Raw genomic sequence first — 19,986 nt, 5'->3', positions numbered from 1 at the left:
CATTATCTAACATAACAAAAATCTCCCTCTCATTACAAGTTCAATAAGACATCTGTTGAAGTAAAAACTATTTCACTAAACTTTGCGAACACTATTGTAGTGTAATGACACACAAATGCCAAGTTGTATGGAACTAGAACTTAGTATTAGAAGGGATGAAGAATGAGAAGGTTTTTAAAGGGAAAAGGAAGCTGGATGGACAAGATTTTCTTGAGAGCAAGAAAAGAAACCAAAAGGCCAAGAAACTTGAGCTTGCATGTGATTGATTATAACAGCATGCCCTATTTTACATATCCAACTCAAGCGATGTCGACTTGTTAAGGATTATATCCTTCCTTATCAAAATGTAAGGGGTCCATATCTCAACCCCTTCATGCGAAACTAAGAAAAAAGAGAAAAACATAGCATTGAATATTAAAGTCACATCAAGATGATATGAAGCATAATACTTGATTAAGTTAAAAGAAAAACATTAACAGATGATTATGTTGTAAATAGAGTATCATCAACAAAATAATCATATAAAGTACAAAAAAAAAAAAAAGGAAAAAGATTATGTCTACCAATAATCCCATTATTTTCAACATCGTAAAATTATTATCACTAGTAGTATGAACTTATTCTTCAACTTTAGTCACTATATTTTCCTTAACTCACTCATAATCATAGAAATTGGGTAAGGTTACAAGGGTAGAGTCATGAGCTTCTATATTTTTGAAGAGCACGGGAAATTGATATCACTTTTGTAGCTATGTCACGAGGCATACAGCTGCGTAGCCTCCACGTGTTCTTTGACACAAGTCTCTCAACTCAAGATAAAAAAATTTGGGGTTAGTTATGAGTTTCGCCTAAGGCACCTCAACATTTAAGGGGTAAGTGATCAATGAATTCATACACAATCCACAACAAGTAAGGGATTTGACATGCACTCATCCCTCTTAAGTGTCTCCATATGAATGATCATAGAGAAGTAAGGAAACAAATTACTATAGGAATCAGATCAAAGAAGTTAAACACTAACACGAACCAAGTCCAGCCACCCTGAAGAACATATTGAACTCGAGGACAGCTAAAGCAAATGCTTTTATGAAATTGAAAATGTGGAAATGTACAGAGAGGAGATCAATATCAACTAATAACAGAGGAACTCAAGAAGGTAGGCCATGAAGACATCCGTGAATCAAATGTTCATAACAAGCCACGGATGAGATTGAAATTTACCAAATTCAGCTACTTTTTGAGTCACATCAACAGCAGAAAGTCTAAATTAATAGGACTTTGCTTATCAGTTTACAACTCAACCCATAAAAAGGTTCATGATACAGCAACTTGCAAGTAAAAGTGTTTATCCAAGAGCAATTATAATTGAAAGGCCTAAGCCTTTAACATCAATTTCAACAGAATCCAATGAAAGGTTACAATCTACAGTATGAATTGTGAATACAGGAATCATCTCAAAGAACCCAACAAGTTCAGAGCCTTAGCAAGTGAATGAACCTATAAGGTTTTTCCTCTTCACTAATAATCAAATCAACTGTGTTTATTAAATGCACTAGCACGTAAGATTCAAATGTAATATGAAGACAATATAGAAAATATCAAATTCATAACACAAAATACAAAATGTATCCTTATTTGTAATGCTCTAGCGTCTAAATAGGACCTCTAAAACAGCTACAATAAATTGAAGGTTATACAAGTTCATAGAGAAGAACTATGAGATTAAAGCACAACAATGGCGTCAAAGCTTCAAGCTTCGACAGTGTTACCAAGAACAAAAGAGAACAGCTCCCGAACAGGGGAAAATTCCACCAACCCAATATCAATTGCATACCCGGAAACTGGTAGCTTCAAATCCCTTAGAACACAAAATGCCTCAGCCATTCGAGCCTTAGGCACCTCCTGAGCAACAGCGCAATGGGGAATCCACGAACCAAGGCGATATTCCTCACCAATTTCAATTCCTTCTTTCCTCATTGCTTCACACAATTGGGACTGAAATTGAAGAAGTGAAATCGAAGGCGCTGGACCGAGAAAGAGAATGTTGTTGTCGCTGGGAAGGCTACCAATTGACGATAAAGACAAAGCCAAAGGTTCCTGTTTAGAAGCGAAATTTTTAACGATCGATTCAACTTTTGTGGGTTCGAGAAACGGGGTAGAGAAAAGGGTAATGTGAGGACGTGACTCAATTTCGATGAGCTGGGTACTAATTTGACGGCGAGCTAGTACATTCCAAGCCTTGAGAACTTGATTTTCAAGTGCTGGATCGAAATAAAGCTCGATCGCAAACCCTTGTGACATCGCCTTAGAACTCAAAATCCTGAAAGTAAATTAGAGAAACAAACAAAACCCAGAAACCAAAATTTCCAATTTCCAATTTCCAATTACAAGAGAAGATCAGAGGTGTACGAAAGGGGAAATTCAAAACCCTAGAAATAGAAGACAAAGAAAACAGAAGAAAACAATAATACCCAGAAGAAATCCAAAGGACCCAGATGATTAAGAAGCTATAAAAATGCGAGAAAGAGGTAAAAGAGAAACAAAAAACAGAAATTTGAAGAAAGTGGAGAGTTTTAAGAAGATGGGGTGATTAAGAAATGGACGAATAGAGACCTAAAGCGGTGAAGTGAAGTTAAAAGTGGGAAAGAGAGGGATGAAAGGAAAGGCTATACGAGAGAGTTGGAACTGCAAAGCCACTTGGTAAGAGCCGAACCAGATTGGGTGTGTTTCGGAGTGGATCGAAACGAGGAAGACAACGGGAGAGAGAGAGAGAGAAGGGGGCATCGGCCGGCCCGCTTAAACCACCGAGCCAACCAGCGTTGAACTCCAAATCCCTTTGGTACACCAAATTTTGAATTATGCTTTACCAACATTTACTCAACGCTTTACTATATCTTAATACTCCTAACAACTAGTGTTTCCATTCACTTTCATAAGTGAAAAAAAAATGTATTTATAAATACTTAAAAAATCAATCTAAACGTTATCTTACTTGAAGCCCAAATGATTAGTATAATTAGTTATCAATTTGTAATATATGATAGAATAATATCGATTTTGATAATACAAACTTTTTATAAGTAAAGAAACTATAAAGGAGTAAACATCGAGTTGAACTTTGAAGTCTAAATTTTGTATACTTGTACCATTAATATGTTTATGTGAAATTTTGTGGTGTATAGTTAGCTATTAAGCTAGAGGTATCTAGCATAGTCTTTTATATTTTAAAAAATTATGAACTTTTTGGGGTTATTTTTGTTTGCTTAATTTTTTTTAACTCTCCAATTGCATGCATAGTTCTCCAAATTTTTAGCACTAGTTGAGATGCCAACCTTGAAACTTTTGTGTATATATATGTTACAACCTTTTATATTACCATTGTATTTGGGATAGATTATTCCATATAAATAATAAAATTACAACACTCTTTTAGATTAGTAAAATGTACGAGTTTAATATATGTTGACAAAAAAGTAGGTCATCAAGGAGTCTATGGCTTTTTATAGTACCTTACATCAATTTGTAGATTAGATTACAAGTTGGTGTTGGAAATGCGACCAAAGCTCTACATTGATTAGATGTAGAAACTATGGTTAATATGTAATGGAGGACAACTATAGCCAATGATATGAGAATTTTTAGACAAAACTAAAAGTAAGACTACGAGGGTTTCAAGGTGGATAGTATCAAACAATCACAATGATATCTTGAGGCCTGTTATTGTTCCTAACAAACAATATTAAAGCATTAGTAGATCCTAACTTAGCAATATTGGTGGAATCCCCAAGTGTCAAACAAAGAAGTGGAAAGTCCTACAAAATGCATTCATGGTGGTATTTATTCATAGTTGTCCATTGAAGGTGGTAGTCTGTGGATTGGACAATTGAGGTGGTCACTAGAGATGATTGTTGAAGTTTAGTAGTCACACGTGATTGTTAAAGTATATATCAGGAGTGAGTTGGCAATAATCGAACAAATGGTGTTTATTGTCATAGTTGAGCAACAAAGAAGTAGTCGTGGAAAAGGTGGCTATCAACAATGATCGTCACTGGAGTAGGATATCGATAGTATCAAGTGAAACAGTGGAGGGATGTAGAGAAAAAAGAGAAGATAAAATTAGTAGAATCAAAATCATTTGAATTGTAGTGTGTACATCTTAAACTAAAATGTTTCATTGTCACATGGTCGAAAGTGTAAAAAATGTTTACAACCCTAACACATTCTCTAACCACAGACAAATTTTACAATTCATCCTCCCATGCTTGGCCATAGCCATAGCTTGAAGGCAAAATAAAACTTGTACCTTTTTCATAGCCACAATTTCAAAATCATTTGAAATTGTAGAGTACATATAAATTAACCTTTCCATTGGTATGGTGAAAAGTGTTAAAAATCTTTACTACCCCATGACATGTTTTGATGACCACAAACTAATTGTACAATTTCCACCAGTTGGCCAAAGCCATTGCCATAGCTTGAAGGTAAATAAAAGTTGAATCATCAATCAATTTCTTGACTTTTTTCATACATGATCTTCACTGTATCTGTTGTAGCTTCCAAGAAGAGGTACTCTCTGATCTTCATTTGATTCCTTGTTACCATCAAGATTATTATGGCTATGGCCTTCTTGTTTTTCTTCTCCAACACCCATTTCTTCTTTTGCTTTTCCCCACATTACAGTATAAAACCCTATGGATATTATGGATGCTCCAATAAGACTGTAAGGAAAATTTCTTCCTGTTAGTTTAACTGATGCAAGAAACTTGTGGTTATAGAGTTATATATCAGCCATATAGGTCAAAATAAAAAAACCCAACTCATGAAACTCTCTCTTTTTCTTTGTGGTCATACCTTCCAAGATATAGAGAATCACCAAGAAACAGAACACCCATTACTATAGCAACAACAATCGACAACGGCTTGAACATTGCTACGAACACCGGCCCTTTCAATCGGAGGGCCCATGTATGAACTGTATTGTTTAAACATGATCCAAAAAGTCCCTGTAAAATATAGGAAAGAAAAAAAGGTTTTGGTTAGATGATAGACTATAAGAGGACAGTGACATTTATTAAGTAACTTTTTGTTGGTTCTTACAGAGCATAAAATAGAGGCTAATGCTGTATTTTGCCTCAAAATCCAAGCACTTGGATCTTTCTCTAAAATCAAACCTACAAATGCAGCTATGATGGCCACAGTTAAGTTGTAGAAGAAGACCACTGTTGCCTCTTCTGGGTATTCCTTCATTATTTTTGTCTGTCAAAATGTTCCACACTTCCAAGGTTATGTTCAAACTAAGCTTCTTCAAATAAAACACAAGTTGAACATGCTCTCTAGTGTAACAATCATCAATTTAAAGCTCTATTAGTTGGCACGTGTTAGGAGTACAAACAAAGTCCCACATCGAGTAAGAAAGAGGGAGATTCATGGTATTTAAGTACTAACAATTATTGGTACGTAAGCCTTTTGGGTCGTTTCAAAAGTAAAGCAATTATGGAGTGTTTGGTTTAACGAACTTCATAAGTTCCACCAACTCCACTATTGAAGTTTGGATATTTATCGAGAAATTTCATCATTCTCCTTCCTTTCTCTCTCCCTCTAATGTGACATAACTTCCAACTAAATAACTCTGCACTCCAAACACGAACTTTCTAAACCTAATTGTATGCTCAAGGAGAGAGCTTCGTGGTATATAAGTGCTAACAGTTTTTATACATTCATAAGCAAGCTTTTTGAGTAGTTTCAAAAGTAGAGAAATTAGCGGGTTCAACTTTGTCACATAAATCAAACTTCACCAACTTCAACAATGTTTACCATTGAAGTCACACATTTACCCAAAAAAAAAAAGAGGAAGAAACTTCATCTTCCCCTCTTTCTTTCTCCCTCTCCAATGTATCCTAACTTCAGCCAAAACAACTCTACACCCTAAACACAAACTTCCAAATTCCATACTTCAAAACTCAACTCAATGTCTCAAACACCTCTAAGTGGACAATATCACACCATTGTGGCGATATATGGAGGAGGTCGATATTCCTTATCACGAGGAACTAGAAAGATGAGTAGATTTGCATGTGGGAGCCAAACCAAATATAGGTTTTACCTATTAGGACAGCAAAGAAACATAATAAACCCCTCACACTTGGAGGCAGTTTTGTGAGAGTAAAGTAAATGTTGGGTTCATGGGAAGAGGGCATTAGTGATAATTAGACCTAAAAGGAAAAGAAGAGGAATAGTAAAAGATTAGAGTGTATAATAGGGATTAGAAAATGAGATTTGATTACCTGAACAATGTACCAAAGTGGAACAAGGATATATTCAGCAGTCAAGAGAAGGCTACCAATAACCCAATTAGAATCAGAAGAGGATAGTTGTTGTGAATTGTGATGAAGTGAAAGAGAAATGGTTGGTGAAGATGAGAATATGATTCTTGGACCCTTGTAAAATGTTACCACAAATGCCCCTGATATTGATATTATTGTGCCCATCACTTTTGCTTGACTGCTATTGCTTTTCAATACCACTTTCTCCATCCTAATTTTAATAATATCAACATACACACATTTCTCACTAAATTGCATTCATCAACTTCAAGGATAACAAAGTAACATCACACAATATCACAATTTTAAATTATGATATATCCACACATATTTATGTAACTTAAAACATTTAGGATATTTGTTTAGGTTAACAACCACTTACTTGCTTTTACAATCAAACTAATAAGATATGGATATGTTTTACGAACATTTATAAAAGATAGCAAAGTTATCGTCCATGATTATTTAATATTAATGTAATTTGAACTCTTTGATTTAGATATTCTATGTCTTCCTTCACTATCACATATATTATGGATGGAAGAAAATACCTTTTTTATTTGAGATTCAATTATATATATATATATATTCGAAAGAGTAATTATAATTTATGACAATTTTAGGAATAATAATTAAATATATAATAATGTTTTACAAAATTATAAATATAACAAAATTTATCAACTATACGGATAGATTCTTATGGTCTATCAGTAATTAATCAATAAATGTTGTAATATATTTAATTATTTTGAATTTAATTGTTATATTTGCAACTATTTTTTAAAAAAAATTATTGAATAATTTGTATTGTACGAGCCAAGCTAACCACAATACAAACTTGACCCAAATTTTGTTAAACTTAAATGTAAGCTTTTGTAGTTTGGAGTTGGGTTGAGTGAATCCAATGATAAAGGTGAAAGGTGAAGTCTCTCATTTTTTTTCTTATTTATGAAGTGAGAAATAAGGGTTAAACCTAAGCTTTTATAGTTATGAGGAGACGTGTGTTACACATGCTCCTTCTACACTTAATTACAAAAGAAAAGGACACCAAATTTAAATGGATTTTTTAAAGTTTGATTTTGACATTTTATTTTCAAAAGGAAAAAGATAATTTGACAATAAAAGAAGCAAGAATCTTGTCACAATCGCATTCACTATGAGAATTCTTGTGAAAATTTTGATCAATGCATCGTATCATTCAATAAAAACAATGATACACACTTGCATGTATGATCAACCCAAAAAAATAATAAAAGAAAGCTTTTTATAACTAAAACAAATATTAAATTATTTAAAAATATAGCCAAATAAATCAAAATATTTATTCAATTTGATTGTGATATATATTTTTAAAAAAATCATTTTTAAGCAAATAAGCATGTTTAATAAAAAGAAATAATGAAACAAAAAATTGTGAAACTAGTTTGTGTTGGAATGTCTCTTGCTACATTTTGATTTTTTTTTAAGAAGATGTTAGGTTGTTTTAATAAAGTGAGATGAATTTAAAAGTAAGCCTTTTATTTAATATGAATTACTTTAATTTTGTGGTGCTCTAAAAATGGATGTGTAAATAATTGTAAGCCTAAGGAAAAAGACATTTGCTTTTGTCACACTTACATTATACATAGCCCACCCAACAAGACAAAGAAAAAAAAAAGTCATTCTTATCATTAAATAATATACACAAGAAGTTTTAACAAAAAATCATTTACTAATTTTAGTAATTTTCTTTTTGTGAAAATAATATTAATGTGGAATAAGTTTAAGATAAAAATTTACAAGTATAGTTATATATGTTAATGTCTCAATTTTAAGAAATTTTTGATAGAGTATAAAAAAAAAAAGTTTGGGTGTTCGTAATATCTTAGAATTATAAATTTTAAATTTTAAAAAATTATTTAAATTAGTAATTGTGATTTATAAATTTTTTTACGATATAACAACGAAGATGTGAATATACTACTATCAATATTGAATATATGAAAATGTGAAAATATTGATATCGGATGGAAATTTGATATGAGAATTAATGTTTTTTTAATAGATAAACACCACAAAAATTTATCTCGGTGAAGAAACATGAATTAATACATATTGGAGTTACGAGTAGAAAAATTGAAATTTTAGTAAATGAGAAAACCTTTTAAAATATTTATAAAATATAACAAAATTTCAGTTAGTAAATATATGAAAATTTTTAAAATTTTGAACTATAGCACTAATAGTCTTTTATCACTATAACATATCAATGACTATAAGTGATAGAATTTGCTATAAGTGGTATGTATTTTGTAAAGTCTACCGTTTTTTAAAATTCTCCTAAATATTTTCTATTCTATTTTAAAAAATGTAGGCTAAAAAATATAATAAATAATAAAATAGTTGAAGAAAACTTGAGGGAATTGCCAATCAAATCAATCTCTTGAAGTTATAAATCTACCTTGACTTTGGAAATATGGAAATTAAAGCCATTATTTTATTCCACTAATCTTATGATCCACTCATTCACTATATATATTATAGAGAAAAAGTAAAGAGAAACTAATTCCATTTTTTTAAAAAAAATAATAAGTTTTTGTGCAAATGAAGTAAACGTCAAAACAACTCATCAAAATTGAATATTAGTAAAATATATATTTATAAAAATTTTAAAGTAAAATTTGACATTTTAGTTTTGAGATTGGTAAGATTTAAAATATTTTTTTAAAAAAGGATTAAGAACATATTTTGATTTATAAATAAAAAATCATCTTTTTCCAAAAAAAAAAAAAAAGAAAAAAGAAAAAACAGCATATTTAAACTCTTAGATAAAAATTATATAATAAATTTGAAAGTATTTTGAAAAATATTTGAATGCCTTTTCAAACACATCAATTTTTTTTTTCAAAATGCTTTATTCTTAGTTAACCAACCACATTTTGAAACTAAAAAACAAGTTGAATTTCAAAAGAATACCATTTTCTCTTCTTTTTTTTTTCTTTCAAAATTACCTTTAAAAATGAAAAGAAAACAAAATTCACAAAAATTCAATGAAAACAAAAACCTAATTCAACTTAACTTCCTTTTAAAAATTTATGAATGAAAAACAACTTAAAATATTATTTGATAAACTAAAATATTTACATAATATAGTACAATTTCAAATTAGTCCTACTAGTTACATTTATGCTAAATGTAAAGTTAGTATAAATGTAAAATTTGTTAGGTTTGTGATTTTAAATAATTTTTCTATATTAATTATCTTTTAAAAGAATAGTTTAACTTTTTTTTTTCAAAAAATAAAGTAATTAAAACAAGGTGACCCCTAGAAAGAAAAATGACCCTTGAGAAAAAGGAGAGATGAAGAGGTGAGGAAGAAGAAGAAGAAGAAGAAGAAGAAGGGTATTTTGGTAACTAAATAATAGAACCTGAAAATGATGGCGAGAATGAAAGTGAAAGCAGGAACAAGGTTGCTGATGGCGGAAGCAAGTGTTGGAGAACTATAATTGATTCCTGTGTATCCCATGATCTGCGAACAAGAACTACCAATACAAGAAAAAAAAAACCAAAATTCAAATCATCAATTCACATATCCAAACAAACGGAAACCCCAATTCAAATTCCTCTGTTTCCGATCATTCAAACAGTCAGAAATTAAATAATTCAAAAATCCAAACAAACAAAAACCCAATTGAAATTACTCTGTACCCGATTAGTCCAAGCAGAGCAATCTTTGAAGTTATGGAGAAATTGAGAGGTGGAAGGCGAGTGGATGTTCGAGAGATGAAAGGAGAAGGGAGGAGCAGAAGGGCGGCGAAAGAGTAAGAGTAAACGACGAAGACGTGGTGGCTCATCCCGGCGGCAGTGGCGGCTTTAAAAAGTGTGTTGAGACCGACGTTTATACACTCCATCGCCATCATCGCCGGAAATGGAAGAACTCCTTCCATTAAGCTTCTTCCAGTTAACGCCATGAAAACTTGTTCTGTTTGTTTAGAGAAGAAACAGAGTCTTCTCTTTTGAACTTCAATGGGTTTTATGTATAAATCTATTTATAAAAGATGATTGTGCAAATCCACTAATTATTGATATTTTTAATTAGAGGTTGGAATTCCGACTTTATCTTTATTTTAAATTCATAAAATAAATAAAATCAGCTATTTGTAATGTATGTGTTTATTAAAATAGATTAGGTCTCTATCAAATTGATATAATTCTAACCAAATTTTATCGATAGATCAAACTGTAATGAGTTTGAATCACAAATGCAATTTGATTGTTTTTTTTTCTATCATATTGGTTTAGAATTATGAATTTTGTTACATATACTGTTATCTTTACCGTGGTGAGAATCAAAAGATAACAATAACAGTAAGCATGTCAAACTTTATAATTATTTCTCTAGAATAGTAGCAATAATAGTAAAGATAAGTAATGATAAAATCTAATTTTTTGGTATAATTGGATTGAGCCTCGTTAATTAGTTTGCATGTTTTTATTACAAATTTGAAGGTGAACCACACATGTCAATACAAATACATAACACAACGTAAACAAAAAGTAATCAAATGAGATTTACTTTTTTTATTATTTATTTATCTTTCACATGACTTAAGTTATATATATGATAAAAAATATATATTTGCTTAGTAAAATAGATTAAATTACAAATTTAGTTTTTCTAATTTGAAAAAAAGAAGAAGTTAAAATTAATTCAATTTTTATGGTTGGACAAATCCTTATAAATAGTATACCTATACTTTGATATTTATAAATAGTACTTTTTACTAAAAAAAAACCAAAGAAAATTTGTAATTTAATTATTGAAATGTGAGTCTAAGTTTGAAATATTTGTATACAAGATAGGGTGAAAATTCAAATGTACATTTTTTTTTTTGTTGCGATCAAAACTCAATTTAAAATTTTTAAGAATTTATTTTAATAATGAAGTTTTAAAATTAGACCGTTGAAATAAAAACCAATCATTTTAGTCATTATCTTCATTTTGGTTTGTGTTTAATATGCTCACACACATGTGTGTCTCTTTTAAATTTGAATTACATATGAGTTGGGTGAGGTGTGGTAAGTATTTCAAACCAATATTAGCTTAGTTTTTTTTCTTTTAAAAAAATATTATTTATAATATAAGTTAATTTTGTTTTCGATCCTACTAAAACTCTATTTTTTTCCTTTCAAGACGACGTTTTCCCCCATATCGTTCTCCTCAATTTCTCTTGAACTTAGGTTTGTCCATAGACTTTTTGACGTTGTGGGTTGATTGTTTTGATTATTTGGAAGAATTCACCATAAATAAAGTTGTTAATTAAAGTTGATGGAATGATGTAATAAAGAGATATAGATGGTTGCCAAAAGAATACAAAGTGTGACGGTTTGTTGCATTGCATAATTATTAGGACACCATATATCCTCTCCCCTTTTTAATCTTTTTGCGACATATCAAATTCAATTACCCAATCAATGATCCAACTTCAGAACACATTTGTCTCCAAAGTTTCTCATATTCATTTTAAATTTTTAGTGTTAATTGTTAATAAATCCATTCAAAATCACTTTTTAAAAAAGTCTTCATTCTTTTCTTTTTCATTAGTCCAATTCCTTGTTATAACCATGTTTCTTTGCATTATAAATGAATATATATAACTTGGAGTTGCACCCAATTTCTTTTATAAAAAAAATTTAATAAAATAGGCAACAATAATATAACTTTATTTGTACCTCTATTTTGTCCTCACACTCCTTCTAGTCTTGTTATTCTAAAAGCAAAACTTATCTACAATCTTAAACAAACATAAAAGATGACCCTTTGGGACCAGAGAAATATAAATTGATCAAAGAGAAGGATATAGCACTCCAAACACCAAAATTTAACCTATTTACTTTCCATACCATAAATGATAAACAAAAAAGAAAAGGGAGAGATAATGAAGAAGGAGTGAAATTATTAAATAAGACATCTCAATGTATAATTAGATATACAATAAGGGGTCTCTTTGTGCCACATCCAAAGAATAGTTATGAGAGAGCCAATTATAAGAGTATTATATGTGTAGTGGTTTTTCTTATTCACTCAAAGGAAGAAAGTGATGTGAAAAAGATGCTAATAGTAAAATAATTAGCCATACATAAACAAACCTCTCTTTATATTGATGATTTGTTTTTAAACAAGTGCATCAACAAAGGGACCCAATTGGTTTTGTTTTCATATATTTGGGTTATTCAAATAAGCCATTGGATTCTTTGCTTCTTTTCCATTTCCCCTTTTGCTTTTGCTTTTCATACCAAATTACTAAACACTCAAACTTTACTAAAATTAAAAAAAAAAAGACATACTATTTCTATTTTCATCCACTAGTACGGTATAAAGTCATTTCGTGATTCTTACATTGATACTAGTATACTAAAGGTTAGGATATAAGTGTCAACAAGAATGTAAATCATAGGTAGATTTTCTAATAGATATAGAGATGGTATATTTATTTTATTAAGGTGAGATGTGTTGAGTTTTGGTACATTCATTAAGAGTGAAGTTGTTTTACAACGAAAAAGTGCAAGAAAATCATGTGCTCAGTTTCAAATCGTTCTAATTAAAAACCTTTTAAACTTAGGTGTGGTAACTATAGTCAAATTCTCTTGTTTGAGAGAATGCTCTTGTAAGTTGTAAGTGGGTCGAGACTGAGAATTATTCCCATATCAAGAGCTCAAAATTATCAAAATATAATATCGATTAGCTCAAAATTATCAAAATATAATATCGATTTTTGTGCTAACTTAATTTCTTATTCTATTGTATATGATTGAGGGTTTGATTTTGAGTTGTATTATTAAGGCTGCTGTCATGTTCGTTTTGACCATTTTTAAGAAGAAAATATTTGGAACTTTGAGTAAAGATTCATTTATTTCTTTTGACTGAATCTTCCATAGGTGGGAGACATTAGCACTTTTTTACCACTTGCTTTTATAGGGATAAATGTATTAGGTTGGGTTGTTACGTTCTTTAACGTTAAATATCAAAATTCAACTTAATCTATTACAAACTTGAAAAAAGTTAATAATAATATGTATGAATTATAATGTTTATAAGTTGTAATATATATTTTAATAATATTAAAAATTTAGAAGATGCAATATGAATTCAACCATAAAAAAATGTTAAAAAATTCAACTCAATTCAACCCAATCTAATCTTTACAATTTAGATTGGGTAATCCAAATTGTTCGATTTGGTTATTTAAACAACCTCTATTTTATTTTGCTACATTTACGTGAAAAATAAACATTAATTTAGGGTTCAGTTGGACGTAAATTTTTGGATTTTAAAAATTTGTTTATTTATAAACACTATTTTGAGAAATAATACTCTTTTATTTCTTAGCCATGTTTGATAATGATCCGATTTTTTATTTTTTTGTTTTCGTGAAATATAAGCATATAAATAATACTTTTATTATAAGTTTCTTTTTTAAAATCTAAAAACGTAGACTACTATAACGTTTTTTCGCTTTATTTTGAAAATTAAATCCTTTATTTTCCATAAAATTTTAAATTATTATATTAAATTTGATATTTGGATATTAATTTTGCAAAATATGTACAGATTGTTTTGTATTTTTAATAACTCAAAAAAGTAAAAAGTAAAAATGAAAAATATGGCCATGATTTATCTAAGTGATTGATCAAAAGTGCTATCCCAAACTCAAACGCAACCCATATACATCAATGGCTTTAGATTCCCAACTCAAAGAAATTGATTGCTATGATTTTGACTCAAATGGCATATATATAATTGGGTTCAAATAATTATTGTGGATAACTTGCTTTTCTTTCTATCTCAATTCTCATACCAAAATAGCATTTATGGCCAACCAAATCCATGTTTGCATTTTGCATTTTTAAAGTAAAATAAACAAAACCCTCTTCTTTCACGTTTCCTTTACTCCCTCTCCTCTTTTGTGCGGGTTCCTAATTATCTATCCAAATTTGCGTTAATTTAAACCCCGAATTTCCCTTGAATTGTACATGATTTACTCTCTATTTTCAAATTTTGTAGGACTAATATGGTGTTAAATTATAATTTAAACTAATTATACTCCTAAATTTCAAACCAATTAGGCATTGAATGAATGAAAACAATTAACTACAAATGCTACAATCATACAAAATATTCTCTCATCTAATTCAGCTTTTGTATAACTCACTCTTTTACTTCAATTCTCAAACTAGAGAATATAAAAAGAAATTTAATTAGAGAGGTAGCTCATCAAAGCTTTAAAGTACATTTAAGCAGGACAATTTGAAAACTGAAAGCATGCACAAACTTTTTTCTATGTATACAGAGTAGGAAAGGTTATCATTGCTTTCATTAGTTCGATTGGTAGCAGAAGTTGAAGAGGATGTTAGATAATCGGATGGCAGTAGAGATTTAATTAGCCCATTACAATCTTCAACTTTTTCAATATATAGAAAACTGCAGTAGTTTTAACATTTTGTTACTCGTCGTGACACATGCACTTTAAGAGTGTTGGTGAGACAAAAGAGGGGCCGAGGGTGATTCTTCAAAGCCCGATTGTGAGTGAGAAGCAGAAGACAGTAAGGTCAAATCCAATCGTTTGATCTGACCCCAAATCACACAATAGAACCCACACCCAATCACAATGGAACCAATCACACTGACAAATCCCAAACAAAAAAGAGTATTTTAGTCTTTGGAAAGTTAATAGTTTGTGTTAGACACTATTCAAAATTTAGAAACTTATCCATATCAAGATCGTTTGGAGAATAAGTACCTTCCAAGATAGAGTGGTTCATGAAGAAATGTGACTACCAAGGGGATGGCAACCACCATGCCAAGGGGTTTGAACATTACAACATAAAGAGGGCCCTTCCTTTGCAAGCACCATATGTGGACTCCAATACGAACCACACCCCCTATACCCTGCCATACTTAAATTCATTAGTCCTTACCCCTTCACATCGAAAAAGTGGCAGAGAAACCTCGTATCGATCTTTCTTAAAACTGCATGCTCTTAACTTTTCTATTCTTTTCCTTCAAAATTATCTTAAATACTTTCAATCAATTAGGTGCTGTTAACCCTCAACTTTCATCAGTGTTTCAAAGCTATCCTCCGTCTCACTTGTAATATCAATTTTTAGAATTTCAAACAAAGACTAGCACTTAAAATTGTTGTTCAAACAACTCAAATAAAATGATTTCGTGTAACTCAAATTTATACCACTCGTATCTCATTTTTCGTCTAAGTTCCAATAAATTTCAATTGAAGGATTATAAAAGTTCAAGGCTGTTTTATATATATATACATATATAATTTAGCCATTTAGAAATTTCTATAGGTGTGTGTTTACATATTTAGCAACTAGTTGATTTAGTTACTCTACTGCCCACCCAGCTTTAAGAGTAGTTAAATAACATTTTTTTTAAGAAAAGGTGTTAATCACATCATTAAAAATTAGCCGAATTAAAGCCCTACAAAATTAGGTGGTTACAACTTTTTAATAGGAATATTGAATAGTTTTATTACATTTTACTTTATTAAACATACAATTGAAAATTGAAAATTAAAAAAAATATAGACGTGTTTGTGTCACTTTTCTTACCAAGGTTGCGATAGTGACCATTTCGATGTCGGGTTGGAGTTTCCAAGCAGTTGTGTTTTTCTCGACGACGATGGCGAAAACTGCAGTTTGGACTGCCATGGATAATGTGAAGAAGAATAGATTTGTAATTTTTTTGGTTGGGTACTTCTTAACAAACCATGTCTACACAACAACAATATTACCATTAATTACAATCATTGTAATTGTAAAACAATCAATGTAAAGCTCTCATTCATAACTATTTAGGTTTCATTTAATATTTTTAAATATCAAAGGTAAATGTTTGTTTTCCACTTAATTACCTTTCTATAGTATAGAGAAATTTTTAAAATTTGTAATAAAATTTCCAAAATCCTCTACATCAAATGTATTTATTGAACTATTGTAATTGCATCATTTGTTACTCACATTTTGTTTCATTTAGATAAACATTGTGTGTGACGACATATCATTTTAACAACTTAACCTTTAAACTTTTGTAAACCAGCTTTATTAGTTGGCTCTATATTGTTGCTTTTGATTATCTTGATTATTGGTTCTGTGTTTGTGTCAAGGCCAAATTGTGCTTCATTGTGATATGCATTGATTGTATATCTTTACTCACCATAATATGCAAAAACACTTCTGTCTTAGGGGAGCTTAAAACTTTGCTACTTGAGAGGGAGTTCTTCATCTTAGGGGGTGTACCTAAGATACATTAGTGAAAGGAGTTCACTAAGAAGAGGGAAGATATTGCTGTACGAGAGGGAATCTCACATAAATTGTCAGAAGTTGAAATGCTCAACACTAATATGAGCACACCTAAGAACGTGTATTTAAAAACAGAGAAACAAAAATCAACAAAACCATTATATTGAAAACATTGTGTAAGCAATCCTAAAATTTTAATAAGAACGAAAACTTGATATATTTAAAAGAACTAATCCGTGTTTGGGAGTGATTTCAAAATAGTAAAAGTAACCCATTTTGTTCATGTTTAAAACCACTATAAAATACGCCTAAATATTTTAACCCATGTTTTATAGTAGCCTTAACTGTTTCAAAACCATGTACGTTCTTAATTCTTACCTGAACAATGTGCCAATTTGCTGAGAGTAAACTCACCATTAGAAAGAGAAAACCTCCCAGGACCCAACTTGAATGGTGCGAGAGTAGTATATGATGATGATCATCATCTTCTTCTTGTTTCTCAAAGGAATTAGAAGAAGAGATATGATTGAGTAACAATGGGCCTTTGAATAAAGTTATTAAGGAAGCTCCTGAAACAGCCAAAATAGTTCCAACACATATGGCTTTCCCACTGCTTCTCCTCAAATCAACCTTCTCCATTCTAATAATTAATATACAATTAAACCCAAATCATAATTATCAAGATTAATTCAAATTTATTTTATAACGAAACATTGTTTAGATCATATGGGGATTGATTATTATTTGTTACCTGAAAAGAAGAGCAAGAAGAAAGGTGAAAATGGGAATGAGATTTGAGAGTGCTGATAAAAGAACTGGTGAGCTATACTTTATTCCTGTATATGCCATCATCTGCCCCACACTCCTATTCACAACAAAATTAAATAACTTTTAGTTAGAGCTCAAAATAAAATAAAAAATTAGGGTAACCTCAAACTTATATAACAGCTAAAGTTGGACCTACATAAAGTAGAAATTATAATGATCGATTGTGTATAAGTTCATGAAGTTTAGTTTTTGTAGTTTGAAGATCCAATTTTATGATTGATATAAGTTTGAAGGCTGAAACTACCATAATAGTAGAAATTATAACTGTTGCAGAAGAAAAGGGGGAAAAACAATGATATAGAGGAAGAGGACAAAAACATAGCACTATTGTTACCCATTAAGGCCAAGGAGAGAGAAGCCAAGGATCATATAGAAAGACAGAGGTGCGACCTGTTTATCTCTGCAAGAGTTAATTAACAAAGTGTCATAAATAAAAATAATTGAAACTACTTTTCACCTGTAGAGAAAAAAAAAAAGGTATTTGAGAGTTTATTATATTTTGTAAATAGTTTTAATTTTTGTTTGCTATATTTGAAAATGAATCCAAAGTTTTAATGGGAAAAACTAATATGATTAGGTATGGGTTTGATGATAAGTTTTTGGATTTTTATATTTTAAAAGATTGAGTGTATAAATATATATGAACACAATTTATAAGTTTTGATGATTTGTTTTAAACTTTTTATAAATATTTTAAAATACCATGTTAGGTTTTGGAAACTAATTAAGTGGAATAATAGTATTTACAATTGTAATTTTCAAAATCAAAATAATTACCAAATAATTAAGGCAGTAATTTTCAATCATTTTTTTAAAAAAAGAACAATTTCGATATGAAATTAAACAAAAGGAAAAAACCCCAAAATGAAGAGATTACAAAAACCTTTATGGTTCAAAAAGAGATGGGAGGAGGAAGAGGAAGAGGAAGAGGAAGAGGAAGTTGAAGAAGAGGAGGAGGAGGAACCTGAATCCAGAAAAGAGGAGAAAAGGAAGAAAGATGAAAGTGGAAAGAGAATTAGAATAGACAGCAAAAACCAAGTTGTTCATTCCTTTGGACATGGCAGCTTTGCTCAGTGTTGATGTGATCACATCCATAATCTCCACCATTATCATTGCACTAAAGATCATAAAACCCTCCATTTCTTCTTCTTCTTCTTCTTCTTCTTCTCAAATTTCTCTCATGAACTCATTATTCTATACCATAAAGAATGAGCAAAAAGGAGGGGGTATTGTCAATTAATTGATTGATTTAATACTCTATTAATCATGTTTCAAACACTTATATATTAATATTTTAATTTTTGGGGGTTTAGATGGTGACAAAAGAGCTACGACGCACTATAAAAGTTTAGTGAGAAATCCAAGAAATTAAAAGAATAACAAAACAAGAAATTACTTGTAGAATAACAATATATATAATGGGGATTCTTTTTTCCATAATAAAATTGGTGATGCTATATTTAGTAGTGGTTTGGATAAACAATTTTTGGATCAAATATAATAACCTAACAAAATACTTATTGTGTTATTTATCATATTTTTAAGTTTAGTTTTTTAATTATTCAAAATCAATTATAAAAATTATATTTAAAAATACAAAATAATATTACAATAAAATTTAAGTTTAGTTTTCTTTTTTTGAAGAGTTTAAGAGTTGTAAGTACTTCCATCTCCCTTCCTTTTTTTTTCCCATTCCCAGTCCAATTCCCTTCCTGATATCCCTCTTTAATTACTGTTCTTATGCAACTTTTAAAAACAAAAACTTGGAAAAAAGAAACACACCATAACCTTTCTTTCCTAAACTTAAAGGCACACATTAATTACCTCTTTGAAGACACATCATGCATTTGCGTATAGCTATTATTCTGAATCTTGAATATAAAAGACGACCATCAATGGCTGATATTCCTCTCAGAGTGTGGATGGAAGGGTTTCTGATATCTTGAGCCAAAATTGAAAGTGTTTGTTGAATAATTAGCCTTTAGTTGAAGCATGTAGACACAAGTGCTTTTTGATGCATCACTCCACGTGTTGAAGAAGTTTGATAAAATGTACATAATAATAACAATACCAAATCCAAAAAAGAAAAGAAAAACATATATAGTGTAGAAGCTGCTTAATTAGGTGGAGCGGCAGAAAGTGGAGAGATGCGGAGGCGAGTGGAAGAAGAGAGTCAAAGACGAGAGAAGAGTAAAATGCCGATTTTTCTTTTACCAAATTTCGAAGATATATAAAAATGAAATCAGAAGCCACTCCAAATTTAAACATCCATTTAAGTACTCTATTAGAATCTAATGAAGACATTAATATTATTTTATTTACTTCATGTTAAATTTATAATAATAATTTAAATGATTTTTTTTAACAAACTCGACAAAATATTTTCATACAATTTCGAAATTTGAAAATGTCCACAACCCACAATCAAAAATACAAAAAACATTAGTCATGATTAATTAGCATTCATATATATTTGATAAAAGTACACCATCGTTCGTTTAGAATTGAATGTACCATTTTTTTCAAAACTTTT

At 30.1% G+C, this 19,986-nt stretch overlaps 3 protein-coding genes across 5 annotated transcripts; all 3 read right to left on the bottom strand.

The window, feature by feature from the left end:
• Positions 1-1,362: 1,362 nt before the first annotated feature.
• On the bottom strand, positions 1,363-2,867 carry LOC101208638. The gene has a single exon (XM_004142302.3). It carries the CDS (start codon positions 2,299-2,301, stop codon positions 1,750-1,752), a length of 552 nt encoding a protein of 183 aa, XP_004142350.1. The 5' UTR covers positions 2,302-2,867; the 3' UTR covers positions 1,363-1,749.
• A 1,249-nt stretch (positions 2,868-4,116) lies between these two features.
• LOC101208880 (WAT1-related protein At3g28050) lies at positions 4,117-10,427 on the bottom strand. Of its 2 annotated transcripts, XM_004142303.3 has the most exons (6): positions 10,014-10,426; positions 9,734-9,847; positions 6,285-6,534; positions 5,098-5,256; positions 4,852-5,003; positions 4,117-4,718 (listed from the first exon to the last, which is right to left on the bottom strand). In XM_004142303.3, exons 1-6 carry the CDS (start codon positions 10,274-10,276, stop codon positions 4,523-4,525), a joined length of 1,134 nt encoding a protein of 377 aa, XP_004142351.1. In that variant the 5' UTR covers positions 10,277-10,426; the 3' UTR covers positions 4,117-4,522. The 2 variants fall into 2 exon arrangements, with proteins under 2 accessions (XP_004142351.1, XP_031741939.1); XM_031886079.1 differs by lacking the exon at positions 5,098-5,256 and having other exon boundaries at positions 10,014-10,427.
• Positions 10,428-14,520: 4,093 nt separating this feature from the next.
• LOC101217661 (WAT1-related protein At5g40210) lies at positions 14,521-19,590 on the bottom strand. 2 transcript variants are annotated; one of them, XM_004142422.3, is made up of 8 exons: positions 19,278-19,590; positions 18,418-18,647; positions 17,788-17,853; positions 17,377-17,490; positions 17,004-17,265; positions 15,936-16,097; positions 15,107-15,255; positions 14,521-14,989 (listed from the first exon to the last, which is right to left on the bottom strand). In XM_004142422.3, the coding sequence occupies exons 2-8, from the start codon at positions 18,591-18,593 to the stop codon at positions 14,833-14,835; spliced, it is 1,086 nt and encodes a 361-aa protein (XP_004142470.3). In that variant the 5' UTR covers positions 18,594-18,647; positions 19,278-19,590; the 3' UTR covers positions 14,521-14,832. The 2 variants fall into 2 exon arrangements, with proteins under 2 accessions (XP_004142470.3, XP_031741104.1); XM_031885244.1 differs by lacking the exon at positions 19,278-19,590 and having other exon boundaries at positions 17,040-17,265; positions 18,418-18,706.
• Between the last annotated feature and the right edge of the window lie 396 nt (positions 19,591-19,986).

The sequence above is a fragment of the Cucumis sativus genome, chromosome 5 (genome assembly GCF_000004075.3).
Source record: "Cucumis sativus cultivar 9930 chromosome 5, Cucumber_9930_V3, whole genome shotgun sequence".
In the NCBI taxonomy this organism is placed as follows: Eukaryota; Viridiplantae; Streptophyta; class Magnoliopsida; order Cucurbitales; family Cucurbitaceae; genus Cucumis; species Cucumis sativus.
Note: the sequence above shows the minus strand (reverse complement) of the source record. Positions and strands in the feature narration are given on the sequence as shown.

Coding starts and splice junctions, on each gene's coding strand:
- LOC101208638 (XM_004142302.3), bottom strand. CDS start 2,301: ATGTCACAAGGGTTTGCGATCGAGCTTTATTTCGATCCAGCACTTGAA.
- LOC101208880 (XM_004142303.3), bottom strand. CDS start 10,276: ATGGCGTTAACTGGAAGAAGCTTAATGGAAGGAGTTCTTCCATTTCCG. Junction 5,257..6,284: donor CACTTTGGTACATTGTTCAG/GTAATCAAATCT, acceptor ACATTTTGACAG/ACAAAAATAATGAAGGAATA. Junction 4,719..4,851: donor GATTCTCTATATCTTGGAAG/GTATGACCACAA, acceptor TTTTCCTTACAG/TCTTATTGGAGCATCCATAA.
- LOC101217661 (XM_004142422.3), bottom strand. CDS start 18,593: ATGGAGGGTTTTATGATCTTTAGTGCAATGATAATGGTGGAGATTATG. Junction 17,854..18,417: donor CTCCTCTTTTCTGGATTCAG/GTTCCTCCTCCT, acceptor TAACTCTTGCAG/AGATAAACAGGTCGCACCTC. Junction 17,266..17,376: donor CTTCTTGCTCTTCTTTTCAG/GTAACAAATAAT, acceptor ATTAATTATTAG/AATGGAGAAGGTTGATTTGA.